The 21,859-nt window shown below is 37.6% G+C and overlaps 1 protein-coding gene across 1 annotated transcript in view; it reads right to left on the reverse strand.

Annotated features, from left to right (window-relative positions):
- The window catches only part of REV3L (REV3 like, DNA directed polymerase zeta catalytic subunit), a 112,345-nt gene that overhangs the window by 24,166 nt on the left and 66,320 nt on the right, over positions 1-21,859 (reverse strand). The window contains exons 13-18 of the mRNA XM_066315252.1: positions 16,253-20,441; positions 14,917-15,887; positions 14,254-14,336; positions 13,092-13,217; positions 11,357-11,549; positions 8,847-8,958 (exon numbers count right to left, since the gene is read on the reverse strand). Coding sequence (XP_066171349.1) covers positions 8,847-8,958; positions 11,357-11,549; positions 13,092-13,217; positions 14,254-14,336; positions 14,917-15,887; positions 16,253-20,441 — 5,674 coding nt within the window. The remainder of the gene's footprint in view (positions 1-8,846; positions 8,959-11,356; positions 11,550-13,091; positions 13,218-14,253; positions 14,337-14,916; positions 15,888-16,252; positions 20,442-21,859) is intronic.

The following is a 21,859-nucleotide window of genomic DNA, read 5'->3' on the forward strand; positions in this document are numbered from 1 at the left end:
TGCAGTCACAATCGGTTTCTATGAAAGCAGCATCTGGACTAGGAAACAATATCTAAAACAGGCAATTTCTTAGGATTTTTAATAACATTCAACAGCAAAAATATTTACAAAGCATATTTCCACTGGATTTTTTTTACATAGTTCTATTATTTGGGTCTTTACAAATAACAAAACTGAGGTCTCATCAGGCTTCTTTGATGGCATCAGGATGTATCAAGCATAAACTAAAACTCAGCTACTGGCACGAGACAGATGTGCAGTGAAATATAGCCATTCCTATGCAATAGAATTTGCCAGTAGGTGAACTGAAATGTTTACAGATAATATTGTGTCACACATACTGCGGTGTTACTTTGAGTAATCAGAAGGAACTCTGGGTCCTAAATATTGACCCTTTATTGGGAGTTACAATTTGTAGCTGAGTGAGTCTAAACTGAAACATGGAGAAAAGCAACCACATCTACCTGTTCTCTTTAAATACCTCTTTAAGATAACCTTCTTTCTAGAAGACACACAAGAAAAACTTATTTTATGCTGTATCTCTTTCCAGCTGGAAAATCTGATTCAAGTATGACAAAAAGAAAAGTCAGAATTGACTTCTGACACAATCACGTACAACCAGGCTCAGAGCAGAGTTCACTAAACAGAAGGACAAACAATGTGGCTTTAAAGACAAAGCACAGGTAGGAGTTAGCTCAGAGGAGCCAGTATCACCCAACTTTTGAGTAGGCACTATTAAAACCAGAGGCCATCATCTGGTGACTTGCTCAATAGCCTAAGAATGATTTTGCTGGACTAGGCAGAAAGACACTGGACAAAGTAGCATGAGATATCTGTTACTTTCACAGCAAAAAAAGAAAGGAAGCTTCAGTGGGATGAATAGCTGCTTCTTGGTTAGATTAATTATCTTTAGTGTATTTTCCAACCTTGATGATTCTGTGATTCTTTCAGTGCAGCTAAAGGGTTTTAAGTTCCAGCAGGCAGCATTCAATAGAATTGAATCACATCAGGGCAGATGTCAGAAGGCAGAGGACGGGTGATAAGCTGAGGATTCTGTACCATAGTCTATGCCCAACCCTACAACAGGATGCAGGCTTGTAGACCTTAGTTTATGGAGGGAGTAGGCAGGGGCCTTGGATTATGAACAGGAACTCTGTACTCCTTGCATCCATAAACACATAAAAAAAATTCAAACATTTCCTGACTGCTGAATGCAGAACACCTTTTCCCTGAATACTGAGTTAGTTGTCTCACAGACATTACAAATTAAGCTTCAGACTTTATCATGAAAGTATTCTCCTTGCTTACGTGTCCTAGCCAAAGGCAATGACAACTCACTTTGAAGATACTAATTACTCTAAGATTAGCTCCAAAAAAGAGTTTCTCCACACTTCTGCCATGGACACTAACCTTCTGTGAAAAATAGTTGAACGTTGTTACTCAGCATGTTATTCAGCATACTCTTTATTACAATTTGGCCTTTTGCATCTGCCAGAAGTTGCAAAAATCCCCTTTATTACCTACTTCTACTTGTGAAGGAATGGTTTCGATACAATTTTTGCCTAAAGCAGGGGATTCTGAATTAAGTTTTTGAATTCTAGCATTCTACAGAAAGCAAAAGAACTGGCACTTTGAATTTGGGGGGATATTTTGCTATCTGCTGTTCCTGTCAAAAGAATGATTATTTAATTTTGGAGGTGGAAATGATCATCAGGAGTGTAAGCAGTAAATTTACTCAATATGGAAACCTATTCTACCAATGGTACAACCCCAAAGCTACTCGGAACAATTCATGGAGAAATTACTCAAGCTGGCCTGCAGTTCATTCCAGCAGTGGAATCAGTGTCAAAAAGAGTTATGACTGCTTGCTGCCCTGCACAAACATATAATGATTGCAAAATGATGCTCCAAAAGTATCAGTATCTTCATTTCAGCTTTGAAATAGAAAGGAATTAAGCCACATTTTATACTGGCATAGAATAAACATTATAAAATTAACATATTTTCAAATTAATTCTTGTAACTAAACTATCCTGGTCCTAGCCTATTGCAAAACAGTACTGATTAATTAAAATGAGGGAAGTAGTCTTTCATTATCATATTTGAAAACTGGTGCCACATAATTCAAAATGAAAAATATTTGTAGATTTTACACAGGACAAGGCATTATGCAGATGGGCATTATGCATCTATCCATGATAGATGCAAATGTGAATCAGAAACTAAATCATGAAGAACCGCTTAAGTGGTACATAAAACAATATTCATTGCCAGAAAATTGCTTTCTCTTGCAAGCCTGTTCTAAAAGAAACAAGAACTGTCTGGAAGCAGCAAGTTGGTGAAATTTGTTCTTCGCCAGCTGATGAAAAATAGTTGCTTTGGGTTTTAACTTGCTCAAGCAGGGCATTACCTTTCTCACTACCTACTTAAAAAAAAATTAGTGGGCTATTATATTACTACTGCAACTGAATAGATTTCATCAGTTCTGGAGATAATCTTCCCATTACCTTTTAACCTAACGAATAAAATGACCTCTGTAATCCATCTGAATATAATCTCAAAAACTGTTTCTCTAGTATGCTTCAGATGGGATCGTGTTTTTACAGGACAAGACATAAAAGCCCTTTAAGTTTATGGTGTTTTCAGATACATGCTTTTTTATATATATAAACTGTACCTAACTTAAGTATCAAATATTTTAACATAATTTTATGTAAATCCACATATAGATTGGAAAGCCTATTAATGAAAAGATTTTTTAAAAAAGCAGTGTGCTAGTTTTTAACTCAGCCTTGCTTGTCCAGACCATTAGGGACAAGCCTGTAATTGCACATTACTGAGTTACAGGCTATCACTTTACAGCACATTACTTTGCTTTTCCATCCCAACTAGACACCACCCATGTATTAAGGGGAGTGTCTAATTTCAGCTAATTTTGGTATATCAAGTTTTCTAAACTGATCTCTATGATCACTGAACAAAAAACCTTCTTTGGGTGAGCGATTTTTTGTATTTTAGCCACCTCTTGCAGACCAAGATCCTGTTCTGTTTAACTTCTCTGCTGATGAGGACAGCTAATTAGACACTGACAGTGAAGTACAGATGTTTAAGTTTCAGTCAGATGAATTACACAAAGCTATCTAAACAGAACAGGATCAAGGTAGAGTAGCTAGTAAATGGTGAACCCAAATCTTACTATAATTCCCTGTAATCACAGACCTTTAATGTCAGTTGGTCCATATTTAAAACTTGGATCCAAGTGGTATCCTTCTAAAAGCATGAAAACTAATAAACCTATTAATGGCAACTTAGTTGCTCAGATACTGCAGTAAGTTACACATAAATGTATTCTGTATGTATCTGTATGCATTCACAAGCATCTCTCCGAATTACCTCTGATGAAAAAAAAACCCATTAAACTGAAGAACTCCTTTCTTACTAAGTAACACTTAGAACCTTGAACCCCTGCACCACATATGCATAAGATCTACCTTAATCAACAGGTTTAAGAGACCTATCAAATTTCTTGCACCTACTAAGAGACACTGTTCTTGCTTCTGTATTGCTTGCTGATGAACTATATCCCAATTTATGCAGCAGAAATATCCTCTCCTGGCCCAATCTTGTGTATCAGAAGTACCAATGAACCAGTGTGACACTTGCTGAGACCTGTGGTATTCTATTTGCTATTAGAGAAGATGCCTGGAGCTAAAAGAGTAGATTATTCCACATGGGAAAATGAACAGGCAAACCCAAAGTTTAGTTGATGTGAGCTTAGCTGAAGTGTGACTCTCTCACTTTATCTTCTTTTCATGCAGTGCCACAAAGACAACAGGCTGTGAGCTAAGAGGACAAGTTTTGTATGTTTCATCATCCTGTCTCACAGTTTTTACAGTATACTATGAAACTGGTCTTCATCATCAGTTCAAGCTATTTTATTAGAAGAAATTGTAAGGAGACCAGCTGTTACACCTGCAAGAAACTAGTAAATTGTAATACTGATATTTGAAAGCTGCTGGCTAGGAGTAACACGACAGTAATAAGAGGTGTGCTTGCCAACATATGCTCTTTTGTGAAAAGGATGGGCCCTGATACTGCTTTGCATGCTGTTGCCAGACTTTCTGCAAAGATGAAAAGCATTTATGCCAGCAGGATTTAAACACAACAGCATTGACATTCAACTCATATATGCTGCAGAGAGAAGAAATGCGATTATTTTCCTTTCTAGCTAACTTGAATATGCTGCTATGACATCTCTTCCTCTTTCTCATTTGATGATTTCGTGAATGAACACTAAAGCTCCCAGTTATACCTTCCCTTCTATTATGTGTCTGCTTTTCCTGACTGCTATTTTTCTCCCAGCTACGATTAAGAGAAAGGGGGGGGGGCGGAGAAGGGAGAAATTATACCAGACCTATGATACAGACAAAAGCAGTAACTGTACATAGCAACAGAATGCTTGGTGACTCAAATGCAACCAAAACCTCTGAAAACATTTTTCCAGTTTGCCTTAGACAATAAAGATCCATAAAGTTGATACAGGACATTAAATACAGTTTTCTACAGGAAAATGTCACTGATGAAGATGATACTGGCCTGGAAAAAGAAGGTTAGATTACCACATCTCTATTTTAAGAAGAAAACATTGCTAGAGCATTTACAGAAGAAGAAATATAATGCACTGTATCCAAACAAAAAAATTCATTAGCATTATACCTTACAAGAAAAAACATTATTAAAAAATAATTAAGTAGTAAGCATTAACAGTTAATTAATACATAAATGTTTATCCCCAAAATGTAAAATCTTCCATTATACTCTGTTCACGTAATTTTATCAAAAACTACTTAAATGGAGACAAGGAGCCGTGGGCATCTGGTAAGTCTCAAATAGCAATGAATCTACTACTCTTTTTTTCAAGCCCACCCTGTTTTCACATCCTCTGTGTGTCAGAGATGGGGACTTTGCATTCCCACATGAATTCCCCAGATTTTGCTCCTCTCACACCTGTGGGAACAGCCCTTTTCTGCTATCTGGTAGCATCTGCACTTAACAAGAAATGGAACAATTTGCCTTAAAAGTGAAGGAGAGGCCCAGACATTTAATTTCTCTTTCATGGGAATCCACTGCTCCATCAAGCTTGCACATCTCTAGTTTTTGTATGTTAACTCCTCATGCAAACATTCTTGCAGCATTCTCTTCCACCTACTCCTCCCTTCTCCTCCTCAAGCAGATTTCGTGTTAGGGAAGTATGTAAATGTGTTTACTCTTTTTCCTGCCTTTAGGTTCAGAGAGATGGTTCTCTTACTTTCTCAAGCAGAAAGGTTCTTCCATTTTTTCTCCCATCTCAGTGCAGTTGACATCTTATGGTCAGCAGAAGAACTATTCAAGAAAGCACCTTAGGCAGTACAACAGAGTGCTTTAGGACAGCAATAAATGTCCAGGCACCATTTCAAGGAAAAAAAAATCCCCTCTGACAGTTCCAGAGAGCCTAAAACTTGGATCTCTCTGCTTCTAGGATATCCACAGTGGCTGCACAGGATTATAAGGATGTTGTCTCTCAGCTGCTTTATGCCAATTTTGAGCTGAAGCCCTTTTTTTTTTTTTTTTGGTTTACAGCCAGAGGGCAGCTTACCAAAGAAGAGAATTTTGGACCTCTGCAGGTGCAGCTCCATCTCAAAGCCTAAGACAGTTGTCAGGGCACCAAAACCAAATCTAATTATGCATTTCTTCTTTACGAATCGGTGCTGTTTGTTCTTCCTTCCCTCCTCTAAACTCTTATTTGTGGCTCTTTCGTTCTGTCTGTTTCCTGACTCTTAATCCTCAACCTCAGTATTTCAATACCTTTTAAAATTAAAGTTGTCTCTGCACAGACCTTGGTACTCACTCTTGGAAGTACTTCCACTTCACAGGTTAGTCACTCTCAGTAATAATCTAGAAACAGAGGTCTTATTTCCAGAGAAACAACCACGTCTTCTTCTGGTCTATTAGAACACAAGACGACTTATTTCTGTTTGCCAAGGGCTCTGAGTTAATCAGAGGCAACATCTACTAATCCACAGAAGAACATTTAACCTGGTATTTATTTCACAGGTGCCAAGGTATTAAGCATACCGTGGCCATTCAGGTCTAGCACAGCCTAAACAACCTCACAGTGAAGGCATTAACTGAATCCAACTTCAGTTCATCAATTCCAGAGAACTTTCTGGAGCAAAACTCATCTTCAGTGAACACAGAATAACCTTAGCTCTGCTACAAAAAGTTTGGGAAACGCTGTTCAGTGACAAAAGCCTAGTCAAAGACACTGATGAGCTAAGAGTATTGCAGGAGTTACAAATTTTCCAGGAATAACCTTTCCTTCATCTGTATGCTGGAAACAGTGATCAAGAATTCTTTACTGGGCTTTTCCAGAGTTTATACATATTGAGAAGAAGTTACAGAATCAACCACTAATTATCAATTATCACTATTATCAATATTATTATCACTATTATCAATAGCCAGGATGGAAAGAAAACAAAAGGCCTAAACAAAGTAGAAGGCTGGAACTAGAAACAAGTATGTTTCACAATTTCACACATATGGAATAAGAGGAAGAATTAGGCCAACTACTAAGAGAATGACTATAAAAGGGAACAAGAGTTCTTAAACTGGATTGCATAAGATAATTCCTCCTGCAGCTGAGATCCTCTCTGTTCAGTGCTGCAACAAGTTGATGAAGTCTGTTCCTGATATTGACAATCAAGAGTGAACAGACAGTCTGTCATTCATCATGCCAGGAATCTGGAATTTCAGTCTTCCACCCTTCCCTCCAACAGGAAGGCCATGAACATGAACCAAAAGCAGCTGCAGTCATGCTGGGCATGCTGTTCAGTCACAAGAGCCTTCCAGCCTATTATTCTTCCAGCCTAAAACATGTATCAGAATATAAGATACTGACACAACTCTCAGCTTGGAAATTAGGGTGATTTTGAGTGTTGCTCTATGAAATTCAAGCAGTAATGTTTCTTGAATATGGCCTGATAGTTTTCTTTCTCTAATCTATCAGACATACTACTAAGCGCATCTACCAGAACAGCCAAAGTACCTAGCTTGTGCTGGAAAAAAAATAACACTAAAAAGATCAACAGAAGATTGTTTAAAAAATAATTACTAATTTACTAATTTTTATTAAACCTGCTTGTTCATTTCTGATTCAGGAAGTTTTTGCTACTACTTCTTTTTGCCACTATTTCTTAATTACATAGTTTTACCATACGTCCTCATTCAGTTAAAGCTATTCTGGGCCTTGACACTTTGTTTTGTGTTTAAGAAATACAAAACATTCACTCCAACAAATTTTTGTTTGTTTGTTTGTTTTTGCCCAGGCCACAGAAAATAAAGCAGGAAAAAGAGCAGCAAACTGTAGATGTGGTTCAAATGTCAAAAACCATCTTTTCTGAGAGTCCATCAGAAGTCTGAGAGCTTAGGTGTTATTCTAGAGTTGGGAAGGAAGTAGACTAAGATGATGACTGTAGTCTGCCTCTCCATTAATAGATCAAACCTTTTATCTTCCAGTAATACAAGTCAACTAACTCAATCTTCGTGGGTGAAGTTGCTGCATCAAAAAGATATGCTAGCACATGCTAGAGAAGATCTCATAAGTAGAGATTTCTCAGTCAGCAACCAGGTACATTCCATTCCATCTTGAAGTACAACAAAATTGCATGATTTTTTTGTTTCGTAATGTCTTCAGTATGTACAGATATGGAACACTTCTGTTCTTCAGTGATAAACATTTATTTTAACTGTTGAGTTCTCTCTACCATATTCTTTCTGTCCTGTCACTTTTTACACTTCCACACAACTGGTGGAGAATTCTTCATTTATTGGCAGTTTCTCATTCTGAGTTATTTTCCTAAGTTTGATGGAGCACTAGATTTCCAAGAAAGAGAAAAATAATATTCCTTACCTGAATTTTGTCTTCTCTGAACAGGGATCTGCTGCTCTGTCAGGACCCACCCTGTTCTGGTTGCATTCAGCAACTCTTTGTATTCTGGCTTCATGGGGTTGGTCAAAGTCTTTCTCATCAGAGGTTTTCTGGTTGGAGAAAGAAAGAATTGCACATGTACTCTGCCTAGGTTTTGGGCTTTTTTTCCTGTGCCTGTATTCCCAGCAGGGTGACTCAGAGTTTAAATCTGTTTATTTTCTTTGAAATTTCACAGCTTTGCACCTCTCAGTAGGGTCTGGAGAGACGTCTGTGGTTCCACCTACGCACCAGGCGAGAGGGCTCCCAAACAGGCTTCTCAGCCTTGGTGGAGATGGGGAAAACCAGCAGTGTTCCAAGTTCGATGGAGCAGGGGATTTCCATTCAGAGAAGACAAAAATAATGAAGGAAACTGATTTTTTTACAAACCCATATTTTAAACTGCAGCAGTTTCAGTACCATGCAGTTTTTTTTCTGTCTTGCCTCTGAGTTCCTAGAAAACTCTTTCTGTCTCAGGGGTTTTCTATAGCTCTTAGCAGTCTTAATATCTACTATTCTGAGAGTTTCAGAGAGAGATGTGCAATGAATTCTAAGGTTAACAGGAAAGCTGGATGTTAAAAAAGATTACTTATATGGCTGGTCAATGTCAAGACTGTAACTCAGCTGCTTAAGAGGATCTGAATGTTCTTGCTGTCAGAAAAAAGGAAAAGCAAAAAGTATTTTTATTTGAAAGACCACCATGCTTGTCCACTCTAGAAATAAGCCTTTGAGGGAAACAACAACAAATAAAATCAGTATTTGAAAGATTGGCAAGGGTTGAAGGAACTAAATCTGCTGTTCCAAGCCTGAAAAATAAAAGCAGAACGTACAGATATGCTACCTTTTTACAATATTCACTACTTCCTGGAAAAGAGTTCTTTCATCAGTAGCGTAACTGACTTCTAGTCCTGTAACTCCAGATCTTGTAAGCAAGGGGGCTTGGTCTCTGCTCCCTAGAAAATAAAAGTAAAAAAAACCTGTTACAATTTAGAAGGAATTTTATTACTTCAGGCAACAATACTGCTTTAGAATAAAACATACAACTGAAAAAAGCATGAAACACAACTTATTTTTATCTTTAATAGTTATCACATTTATTTCTATGGACTTATTTTGTTCCTCTTGGGTTGAGTAATTTTTTCTTTTCATTTTGCAGAATTCTGCTATAGTGAATCTTGCACAGATTCAAAGATATAAACAAAAACAAACTTAATTAAAGAGAAATTTCATTATTTTACATGCACAAGAATCCAGCTACTAGAAAATTATTTTTAATAAGAAATATTAAATGACTATATGACAGCTCACATACTGTTTTTATGCAAAATATAATTTTAATTGCTATCTTAGAGTAGTGCTTTGCAAAATGCCTTACAGAATGAAAATGCTATATAAACAGTATAGTTCTTTTTTTCAGCACACTCCTAAGTTACTGACAGAAATGGAAAAACATGAGCAACTGCTCACTTAGTGCACATTAAGAGTGTCTGCATTGATAATGTCTGAGTAATATCTGAATTTGTATGCATTCAGGAACTCAGCATTTGCCTTCCATATTAAAAACAAACCCTCTTTAAATGAATAATGCACAACACATACTCTGTTTTCTCTTTACAACAGATAGTATGATCTCTATTACAATGACATTGTAGATTTTAGAAACTGGAGTTCTTAAAAGGCATTCTTAAGATCTTAAGAATTAAGAAAAGAGTGCTTTCAGAAATAAATGCTGAAACAAGTACTGTGACTTACAAAGCAATAATAACACAAAAGGGGAGAAAATGTATCTCAATGTCAAGTCACTCCACAGGGAACTCAAAAAGTTCTAACCAAGAAAAGTACTGACAGCACACATCAATTAAAGCAACGGATGTCACAATAACATTTAAACACATCATTTTATTTCACTAAGAAAACCAGATCAGAACCTTTGTTTTTTTCTAAGTATAACTGGACCTTTTACAGAAAGCTTTTTCTTGATAAATTATCAGTGGCACACACCTAGGGAGCCATAGTGGCTATACTGTGGAAAAATCTCACTTAGTAAGGTAACGGAAATAAATTTTTTAAAGATAGTAACAAGCATATAATACCAGAAAAAAAATTCACTAAGAATAAGAAGAACTTAGCTTAACACGATATAATACCTACAATACTTTGAAAAATAAACTGGTAAAATAAGCTGTTGCCTTATTGCTAAATTTATTTTTGGTAGGTTTTTGTCCACACTTAAAATTTTAGACAGTATTTTGTGGTTTGATACATATTCACAATGCCAAAGAAACCTTGAAAGAAAGAGAACTACTTTGGGGATATTTTTTGGTTTGTTTTTTTGTTGTTGTTGGGTTTGTTGGGTTTTTTTTTACTAGCCTAAACCAGTGGTACTCAACCTTTAACAGCTGGAGAGCCACTTCTTAATAAAATGGAGTTGTAGAGCACCATGAAATCAAGTATCAACAGTGTGATTTTTTTTCCATCATGACACTTCAATGTGTGATGATGCTGCCTTAATGCCACCACACATTGATACATCACGACATGACACATCAGCATCCTCTCTCCCAGCAGCATTCTGTCTTCAATCCCTTCTGGCTGCTAGGAAGGAGTGGGGTGGAGGGGTGGAAGGGGCAAAAGGGCAAGTTTTTCCCCGTTCTGCCCCACAGCTGCTGGGTGGGAGGTGATCTCTACTCTTACCTGTGGGGAGATCCCAGCAGCTCCTTTTCTTTCCCCCTATGGGAGGGGGAACTTCAGCGACTCCCACACTGCTGGTCCATTTGCTCAGTGCTCCCCGCGCTGCCTGATAGAGTGGAGCGCCGATCAGATGCCTACATTGCGAGAGCCGCCTGTAGGGCCATGAAGAGCCACATCCGGCTCTAGAGCCACAGGTTGAGTATCACTGGTCTAAACAAAGCCAAAAAGGTACAATAGAATAAGGGCCCCTGTTTAGATCCTAAAAGGATCAGATAAAACCACAAAAATAACCCTTAAGTAAAATATAAAACATACTGTCTTGCTTTTAACATTTTTTACTTGTAGCTATCCAGCAACTTGAGTAGGAAACTAAAGGCAGGTTTTCCTCTTTACACTTTTAGAACACTGCAGGAGCTCGTCCACAAGGACGTAAACATGGATATTTTGCACACGCAACTGGTATTTGTGGTTTACAGCCCATGCAATCGTTCTTTGGAAGATATAAGCAGGAAAACTCCATATTTAATATGGCCATTCAACAAGACAAAATTAAATGAGATACATAGTAATACAGATACTCTATTACATTTTGCTTGCTACTGTTTGTTACTATGAAATAGTATTTTTGTAAAATATATTAAGAAAAAAAGAAATAGGAACCTTGGCTTGTGAGTGTCCTGCCTCTATCAATCACTATAGCACCAGTGATTTCTTTTTTATCAGTATTTGGCAGTGCTGAGTCTGATGAGACGCAATAGAATAAAGCACAGATCGGATCAAACTCTGGGTCTGGTTCCAAATCTCGTCTTGTTCGAGCATGTAACTCCATACTGATGAGGGTAAGGTGTTGGACCTAGCAACAAATAAAGACATATGTTAGTTTGTTCTATAGGTTTAAAAAAAAAAAAAATTACAAGAAGGCTATCAGTGCAAATGAGGACAGTGCAGATATTTATATAGTGGTATTGCATTGTAACTACAAGGTTCCACCTGAAAATTAACAGCAATGATTAAACATGCATCTTTGCATCTCACTTTTTTGCAAATAGCACCATCTTAGGAAAAGCTAAAATTAATCATTAAACAGTTTTATACTCAGTTGTGGAAGTTCAGTATGTGTTTCTGAGTACTGTATTCTTCTGCCAAAAGCAGAAATTAAGACAAAAACCAGATAATGTTCAACAACTGTAAATTCCTATAGTGTTTTCAAACAGCTTCATATATTAAGCTGAATCTTATTTCTGAACTGATCAAGAAAAAAGAATCACTCTTGGTCTTTCTTCTCCCTTCCCTCTCTCACCCAAGACAAGCATGAAGACTAAGTCTTCCAGGAAGGTAGGAAGAATACCTAACTTTGCCTTCAGTTGGATTAATGAACTTCCACATCATATTGCCAAAACTTTTTGCAGAATGGTTTACATTAAGAAAATCCTAATCCCTGTATACTGTCAAGTTTTGACACTGCAGTAAAGACAGTATTATTTAATACCGTTTTAACACTATGTTGCTGCTCTGTTGTCTTGCATAATAATCCGCATTATGAGCGGTAATGTGGACAGATTATGAGGGAAAAACTAGAAGCATTTCTATCTATGTTGGATGCCCTACTGGCAGCCTGATTTCCTCTAGATTTGCATGCTAAATCACTACAAACATCATTGAGTGAAATTTTGCTGTCAAAGCTCCATCTCTGTTTCCCCCCCAGATCACTGGCTTCTTGTGGCTTCTCCTATGTCCTTTACTCAGTGCTATCTCCCTATCTTCTCTATAAAGTGGCCAACAGCTAATTCCAGGTGTGGAGACTGCCTAAAGCACATATACACAGACTGTTTGCCCTGTCAGCAGCTAAACACAGCAGTACTGTATTTACATTCCTTCCCTTTCTCCAGGATTTTGATTCCTCTCCCCACACCAAACACTCACTTACATTAAATATAGAGACCTTTGAGATGGGCACCCTTTTGTTAAATGTGGTAGAAACTGCCCAACAGGTTCAGAAGGTAGAAGTAAAAACAACAGGAGAGCTTTACTGATTGCTGCCAGATGCCTTATTTCTTAAGGAAACTATCCATGAAAATTATGGTCAACTAGTTTTTCAAGTAATGCTGTTATGCAAAACTTACTATTTCTTCCTTCTGATTTTCACCTTATTCTTACTTTTAAAGGGAGGTTTACCATCTTCTCAACCAAAGTACTGCTAAGTCTAGTTCCATACTGCTAGAGGAACTGGACATCAAGCTGAAACTGGTAGACCAACTACTTATAAGCTGCAGACATCACACACTGATTAATTTTTAAGTCACATAGAGACCCAGAAGATTTTTTATTTTTTGCTAGTATAAAATTGGCTTGATAAATTATAATTTTATAAACTGATATGTAACAGTTAAGTTACCTCATGTAAAGATTTTGCCTCCCGCAGGTTTTCCACACTGACTTTAAAGCCATAAGTATTATTTAAAGATGGTCCTTCAATCTGGGAAGTCTCTTTCTTTGGAGCACCGAGGGCAGCAAATTGATTCTAATCAGGCAGGGCAAGAAAAAAGCACAGGCTAGTGAGAAAACACAGGTTGCTAAACTCATATGTAATACTATACAATATGCAAAATTAAATACAAATTTAGCAATGAAAATGCAAATGGTACACTGAAAATTACTAAAAAGTCCCCAACCTGTTATTTCCTCATTTCATTTTTCAAAAAGCAAACAACAGTTGTATCTTTCTGCCTTTTAGGAATAATTTTAATTCATAGCAAAGCAAGAGGCAATTTGAAATATTTTTAAAAACCTCCCAAACAACCAAAACCCCCCAGAATCCTGCCAACCCCCACCACCAGTCTCACATATACTGGCTTCCTTGGAAGTCTGAGCATATGGAAACCAGCAATTCTCTGTTCTCTCTTGACCAATGAACTGTCAGAAACCTATTTCAGTCATCACTTTTTAAGGCTCTGAATTAAAGGTACATTAAGTACTTCCTTGAAACAGGTGAATACCAGTGTACTTAGAAGAAAAAACTACTGGGTCACTTCAATAATACACCTAGCCCACCATTCTGATCCAGCATGGAAAGCAGAAACCCTCTTGTTTAAGTAAAACAAGTCCAGCCTCTTTCTCCCTCTGTTGGCACACCACAAAATGCCTTCCTTTTTTCAGAAAATGCTTAGAACATTGTCTGAAAACTAATACACATGGAGACACATAAATATACACAGGTCTGAGTATACATATATAAAAAAGGGAAATCACATTAGAACTTAAAAAGGATGCTGTAACACAAAGAGCAAAACATCTCTACGTGGTGTCTCTTTAATGTTTCATTATTTCACTATGCTAGAGCAGCATCCTCAATCTCCAACTTACACCCACTTCCCACAAATGAAACTCATAAATTTCTTCCTAACTTTGAGTGTGCTTTGATTCTACAATTGTAGCCTACCATTTTAAATGTATTTTCAAGATCTTAACAGCAAAAGATAAAAACAACAAAGAAGAAAGAATGGAAATGTGTATATGCTGCATTAAAAAATACATCTGTACAGAAAATGTTAATTTACCTTCATTTGTGTGGTTAGAAGTACTCTTCGAAGACCATCAGTATTACTTCCCCTCTTCTGGTTCAGTTTCTGAGCTTTTGGTACTGTAAAAATATCAGTGAAAGACTACTCAGCCTCAATAGTATTGTCTAGGCATTAAACAACATGCAAGAAATAACAGAGGCATTTTGTTGAACGTTACAAACAAATATTACGTATATAAGCAAATACAGCTTTATCCTTTGTCAAATCCAAAGCACAACTACTACGATTTGGTATTTATGGACACTTAGGAACATAACTAAGCTACAAAGCCTCACATCATTATCATCTTGAACAGTGCAATGTTATTCACACTCTACACTGAGATTATTTTTGGAAAAATACAAGCAATGTAATCAATAAGATTAAATAATCCTCCAAATAAGCAATTTAAATTAAGCTTTTAACCAGCACTTCAAAGTTCAGATACTAGAGACTATTAGGAAGCAAATGGATGTTCTGCTTCTAGACATTTTCAATAATTCAGTAGTTACTTTGACAATAATTCACAGAACTTTTCCTTTCAAAAACTAGTTTTAAATATATTTTTGCAGAGATAACAATATTTTTCTTATTATGTCCAAAGAAATATATTCAGATTTGTGTGTATGTTTTATTATTACAATCACTTAATGGATTTACCTGCAGATAAAGGAGTAAAACCAAGAACTTCAGGTATTCCATCTTGGCTTTTTCTGTGCACAATGGGTGTACTATGTAGGCAAATGGATTCAGAATTTCCAGGATCTTCATTAACTGAAAATGGGGATGTATCAACGGATCTCCTAACGTCCTCTTGGTTGCATGGAGAATTTTGTGCACTTCCAACATAATTATCTTCCACAGAAGACAGAATATCCTGATTTTTCCATTCTGTCTCTTCTAAACTGGACTGCTTAGGATCTGGAGATGCCACCTGCTGCCAAGGAGGAAGCACTGGAGAATCTGGTGAACTGTAACTGACATAATAATCTTCCTCTTCCTCCTCCTTATCATGTTCTAGAGCTGAAGTAGTGTGTGCCTTGCTTTCACATGAAGTTTTATTAGAGTCTATATCATTTTTAGTATTTGTAGAAGTTCCTATAGTGCTTATGGACTTATCACAGGTTTCCTTGGTTTGTGCTTTTGTATCTTCTGCCACAGAGGCAGGAGAATTCTTTGTAGGCACAATAGGTCTTTCATCTTCCAGGCTAGACAAATTCAAATCTTTAGCTACTTTTATTACTTCTATAGATTTCTCTTCAGACAATCCTGCAGAGCTGAAATTCTCATCTGCCTTTGCCAGTTCAGCAGAATGACTCTTAGGCAATTTCTTGAAATGTTCATATTCTTCTTTGGCATGAAGCCATATCTGAACTTGCTGTTGGCTTGGAGCACACTTGCATGGCATTATGACTATTTTTTTGTCTTCACTAGTTTTATGGCTATTACTTTCTCTTTTATTAACAGTAGAGTGACCATAATGAGGAGGAGATCCTGGTCTAGGACTTTCTGTCATTGCTGAAAATGCAGTCTTCCAGAGTCGTAGACCTTCTAAAGAGAAGTCCCCCTCAAACTCGAGGAGGTCATTCGGAAGTCTGGTTTCCACTGTGAGAAGCCGCCCTCCAATCTCACTGTGAAGAAAAGTAGTTTGAATTATTGTTTTACTCTAAACCACACTGGAGATAGTCCTCCACATGACAGAAGAGTACTACTGATTAGTTTTCTCACTATGCAATTCTCATGGGCAGTATTTTACTAACCATGAAGGCACATTCCTAGTTACTACAACAATATGCAATAAAAAACCCCAAAGTACCATGAAAGAAAATGGGTATTTGGACTGGAAGCACAGTAATTTTCAACTTCAAATGGATGTATATCAGATAGGATCTTTCACGCATCCATGTGACATAACAGCATAATATTGTTTACAGCAATAAATTAAATTTAATATATTCACAATCACATGTAGACAGAAATGCATTTAACACAGTACCTTGGCTTTTCTGGAGCATCTGAAGGATTGCTGCAAAATGGCTCCTGATAAACTGTTTCTGCGAGATCATGATCCAGCAAAGTTGCCATGATTTCTTCACGACTGGGTGGGGACATGAGAGGCTTAAGAATGTGAGCAGTACGAGGTGTAAAGCTTCCATTCTTTGATTGTGAGGGAGAACTGGTTGATCTTGGTGAACTATCTGGAGTTGGAGTTAATGCTTCATTGTTTCTTGAAACATGTAATTCTAAATCCTCAGAAGCTGCATCTATAAGTTCACCATCAGGTGATGACAATAAGGATGTAAAAGAGGTATTAACTGAATCAAGTAGTTGACAGGGTTCAAAAGTGGTTTCTTTTCTAATGTGGCTTTGAATCCAGTCTGAGCAGGTTGGCTGAGAAAGGTTAAGAAATCTCTCTTTATTTAGTGTATTTCTATTCAATTTGAATTTTTCATTTAAGCAGACTTCAGTCTCTTGGGTACAAGAGGTATCAATAAAACTAGATCTAGAAGTTGAAGAATGAATGGTTTTCCTCCATTGACTATGGCAGTGGTTCTCACTATTATCTAGTGAGGTCTTCTCAAAAAGCTCAGGGCTCAGGGCACCAGACCGTATCCATTTATTTGTGCTTGAAGAATGTTGCTTTTCTTCTTCAGATTTTTGGTCATTATGACATAGAAAGTCACTTTCCGTTGTTTGTCCAGAACTAAGATCCTGAACTGCATCACTCAAGAATTTCTGGGGCAAATTTTGATCTGCTGGGACAAACTGGCTTGCAGAATAAAAACTGCAAAATCCACTTTGCCCTATAGTATTAATATCGAAGTTGTAATTGTGGTCTGGAGATAAGCTGTCTTCAAGTGAGTAACAGCTTTCAAAACCAGGGTCTGAAAAAAAAATGGGGCTGTCATCAGAGACAGAATGATCAATGCGGCTAGTAATTGGCTGGCTTGAAGACTCCATTTTTGGAAGTTTTGCTGTTTTTTCTCTAGGTTTTGTGCTCCTTGGAGCTCGAGATTTTCTTGATGTGACTGACCGTGACCTTTTGATGGCTTTATTCTGTTCAAGAGGGCAAGGTATGCCCTTGCTCAGCTGTGGTTTGTCTGGCAATGGCTCCTGTGCAATACTGGCGTTCTGAGCTTTCTGCTGTCTCTTCTGGAGCAACTCTTTCAAAACAGCCAGACCAGACTGTCCTTCACCAAATGCTGACGGGGCCACTATATTTCTGTTTTTATACTGGGAGACAGGTTTTGGTTGCACGGTTGTTTCTGACAGAGGCCTTTGTTTTGTGGTTTCTGGTTTAAAATGTGACATATCCAAAATAAATCCTCTCTGGTTTTGATCACAATTTAACTGTTTCACTGGACTCTTCAAAGACGTTAAAAAACAGTTTTTAGGCAATTGAAGTGCCCCAGGCTTTTCCTCAGATGGCTTAAGAATAGAAGAACAAGGATCAGAATGCTTGGATGCCTCTGGTAAACAAAAAATCTGCTGTTGATTATTGTCTTTACAATGCAAATAGCTAGTGGTATGTAATTGATCCATCTTTGCTGTGCCCAGAGAGTCGCGAGTTTCATTTAATTTCCCAGCTGGTGGCAAATATCTGATTTGCAAATTTTTTATCTCTTCTGCTTTTGGAGAAATCTTATCTTTTGAGATATGAGCATTCTGTGTTATGTGAGTTGAGTGATTAGATGGATCAAATATGTTTTGAATGAGAGCAGAATCCTTCATTCTAAATATAGCACTCTGAGTCCTGGACCTTTGAGAGCTCATTTTTGGTACTTCCCTTCCAGATGCCACGGGAGTAGATGCGAAAGATGAATGAGGGTCTTCCCGTGGAGCAGGCAAACACTGTGCATCCACAGGCTTATCAATTTCCATCAGTGAGTTAAAACAGCCCGATGAATTACCTTGTGCATCAGCTGAAGGGAGCTGTGCTGATAGCAGATATCCAGCTGAATACCCAGGAAGAGGACTGTCTTTGAGGTTGTGAAGTGGCTGAGAGCAGACAGAGCTGTAAGAAATCTCATGAGGATCTTGATGTTTCAGCACAAACTTGACTTCTGCAGTAGAGTGACCATTTCCTTTTTCATCTTTAAACACAACGCGTTTTCTTGAGGATGGTTTTTCAGCCATTTTTTGTTTTGTTCTAGGTTTCTTCTTTCCATCATCTGGTGTTTTATCGGCCTGATTAATCTTTTTCTTTTTCTTGGTAGATACAGTAGGGCTAGCAAATTTCTTTTTACATTTCTTAACCTGAGTTTTTGCTCGACTGGTTTTTCCTACACTACTATTAACAGTCTTGCTGTTGTAGATATTGGGCCCCCTACTAAACAAAGCTTCTCTGTCCAGGTTGGTCAAAATTTCTTCTGCTTTTGGATCAGTGGGAGACCAGCAGCGAGGTGGAGATGTGTTTACTGGGCTTGTGCTTCTTTCAGAAAGAAAACCTAACTTAGACATAACATCACTATAGTTATAGTCACAGTCTTCAGCTTCAGCACTGTAGGAGGGCGAAGGAGGAGAAAGAATTGTATGAGTCCTTTTTCTGAAAGATAAAGTTCTTTTAATATTTGTACTACCTGTCTTTTGTGGTTTTCCAGCTTTTTTCTTGGTTGACTTATGTTTTGCTTTCCTTTTGTGACTTTTCTTTGGTGTTAGTGGATAAATAGGATATTTGGTTGCAGGAGAGTCAGGAACTTTTGGCCAAAAGTCCTTTAAAGGTGCAAGCTTTTTATATAAATTCATCTTTTCCTCTGTGAGTACTACTCTTTCCTCACTAGAATCTACTTTCCCCAATTTAACAAGCATATTTTTTCTCCCTCTAAATCTATTGATGATAATATATTTAATAATAACAGGTGGCAATTTTTTAGAAAGTTTCCTACGCTTTCGAGACTTCTGAGACCCATCCAAACTTTCAACACTTTCTATTGGCTGAGGTAGATTAATTTTTGAGTTGTGTGCGACAAAGCTCGACTCACTGTCTTCAGTCTCATAATTCACCTTCCGTTTCGTTCGGAGAGTGTATTTATTCCCACACAGTCCAAACGACTGCTCAGTTTCAAGAGAACCATCTGCAAACTGACAGTCAGTGTAATTAGCAGTACTTGTAGGCATTTTGTTTTCAAAAGCCTCAAGAGGAACTTGAACTAAGTCACTAGGTAAAGCACTATCCTTATCAGGAATGTGACTACAAGCATTACCTTGTGTATAGCAGCCTTCCTTCACTGATGCAACATCATTTATACTTGCAGGCTCCTGACGATTGATAAAACTATGCTTCTTTTTATTCAGTTTCAATCTGGACTGTTTATTGCCCTGCTGTAATTTATACGTCACAGGAGCTAACTTCTGTGGTCGACTGAGACAATTAGAAAGAACAACACTAGGAAAGAACATATAATGTGCTGCTTGTTGACTGAGGCTTGGCTTTTCTGCCTTGTGCTCCTGAAATTCTTCATACCTAATTTTAAGCTTATTAAGGCCACCTTCATCAGTGTTATTTTCAAGTGAATGTACCACAGTTCGACTGCCTCCTGAACAAGACACCAATTCACAATTTTCTGTAGCTGTTGCTGGAAAAAAACTATTTATACTTGCACTGCTGGACTTTTCATTTACTTCAGAGGACATTTTACCTTTGGAGTGGCCCATATCAGAAAAGTTATATAAGCTTTTATTCAACATGTTGTCACCAATATGGCGGCCCACATGCATAAAAGAGACATCCTTTTCAGCCTTTCTAATGCTAATGTACTTCCTACTAGGTATCGGTCTGTTCACTGATGAAATATCATCTTCATAGTCAAAAATATTATTTCCACATGAAGGAACTGGGAGAGTATCTTTCTTGTTACTCTCTTTGTGAGAGTTTTCTGCATGGGTACTATTGCTGAATGGAGTTGGGTACTTTGCTGAGTAAGTGCCTTCTTTCGTAAGAGAGTGGACTGAAAGTTCAGGTCTTGTTTCTGTGTTTGGTTGTGAGAGGTCTTCTACAAAATCTTCATTATTCAAAACATGGTTAGAAAGGGCACTTGTGTGTTTACACTGAAAAGTAATTTTAGCAGAAGATGGGGGTTCTAGTGTAGCAGCATCTTTGTGAAAGATTGAGGTCTTTACAGACATTTTGCTTGTTGCAATGACGGAGGAGTGAGTTCGAGAACTTTCATTATTCAAAGGATTGTCTGAAATGGAAGAAAAGCAGAAGAAATGGAAGAAATTTTATTCCAGTTTTCTTGTAAAAAATAACCTCAGGCATTAAAAAAATTAATAGTATTTTCCTGAAAGCCTTCCCATCCAAATAAGAAACCAAACTCTTGTGAATCATATTACATTTATAAATCATGACAGCTAGAGACCCTGACTATATGAGTTGCTTTATGAAAATCACATCGTCAGTACATCTCTCAGGCATTTTGCCAGTTACTCCTCAATGGCAGACTTGCACACAATTGTCAAAGATTTCATGCTGACTTTCTGAAAGAGGGCTTCATGCTCACTTTCAGATGACTATATAAAAACAGATTGATTTCTAGAAAAGGTTGTACCCTGCTTTGTCCCTGAGAAGTATGTATACTAATTTGCTCTGAAAAACAAAAAACTTATTTGGATGACCTTCCCCGTGCAAAAAAGTGACTACACAGGAAGCTAAGCAGTATATCTCACAACATGGCAAGGGCTTTGTATGAGCAGTGCTGTGCACTAAAACACAGGCAGTTTCCTGCACCTCTATAAAACAGAACAATACGGCATCTATCCAGGTGTTCATGCAAGAAGCCTGCACCAGTTAGTTAGATCCTGGATCCATATCCACGTATTAATGTTCCCACATAGTTCTAAGACAAGCAAGTGCTGTGGTAACTTGTCCTACGCAGACTCATCACATGGTATATATGAAGATTTTTATCTCTTTCAGTGATAATTTCACCACATTATTGTGGGATAAGTATGGACAGGGACGTGGTAACAAATTAACAAGTGTGTGCTTGCTCATAACTTTGCTGAACAAGTAGTTTGACAGAGGTTGTACCACTGCAAAGAGGCAGCTACTACAGAGCACCTGGCACACAGGAATTTGTTCATGTGTCCACCTCTTTAGCTGAAATGTTGAAGGGGGATAGGAGTTCTGGAGTTCTGAAACATGCTTTATGACCTGGAAGCATGTGCTGCACACTGACGTACTAGACTGGGGATCCAGCCTTTACCGTAAGTCTCAATCAGTTTGGGGATTATCTTTTAGATTAATGCTGCCTTCATCTTAGCAATTGATTTGCTGCTGGCTGAGAAAAATAAAAGGAACTCCCAATCTTTTTCTAATAACATTTTCTAATGCATACACAGAGTCTCTGAGCTGTGAAACACAGCTTGGGAGATGCTGCCGATTACTCTTTGAGGGTAAGAGTCCACAGAACGAATGAGGATGATTACCTGAAAACTCAGAAAATGGGAGTCAAGAAACCTGGAAAATACCTGGCTCTTCAAATATAAAAACTGTAAAAATACTTGTCAGCGAGTCAGATCATATGGACACAGATTCATGTGTGGGTATGCACTTTCTAATTTAGACCTGGACTGAGATCTGTTTTGAATTTACTGGATCTCC

Source organism: Sylvia atricapilla, chromosome 3 (genome assembly GCF_009819655.1).
Source record: "Sylvia atricapilla isolate bSylAtr1 chromosome 3, bSylAtr1.pri, whole genome shotgun sequence".
NCBI lineage: Eukaryota > Metazoa > Chordata > Aves > Passeriformes > Sylviidae > Sylvia > Sylvia atricapilla.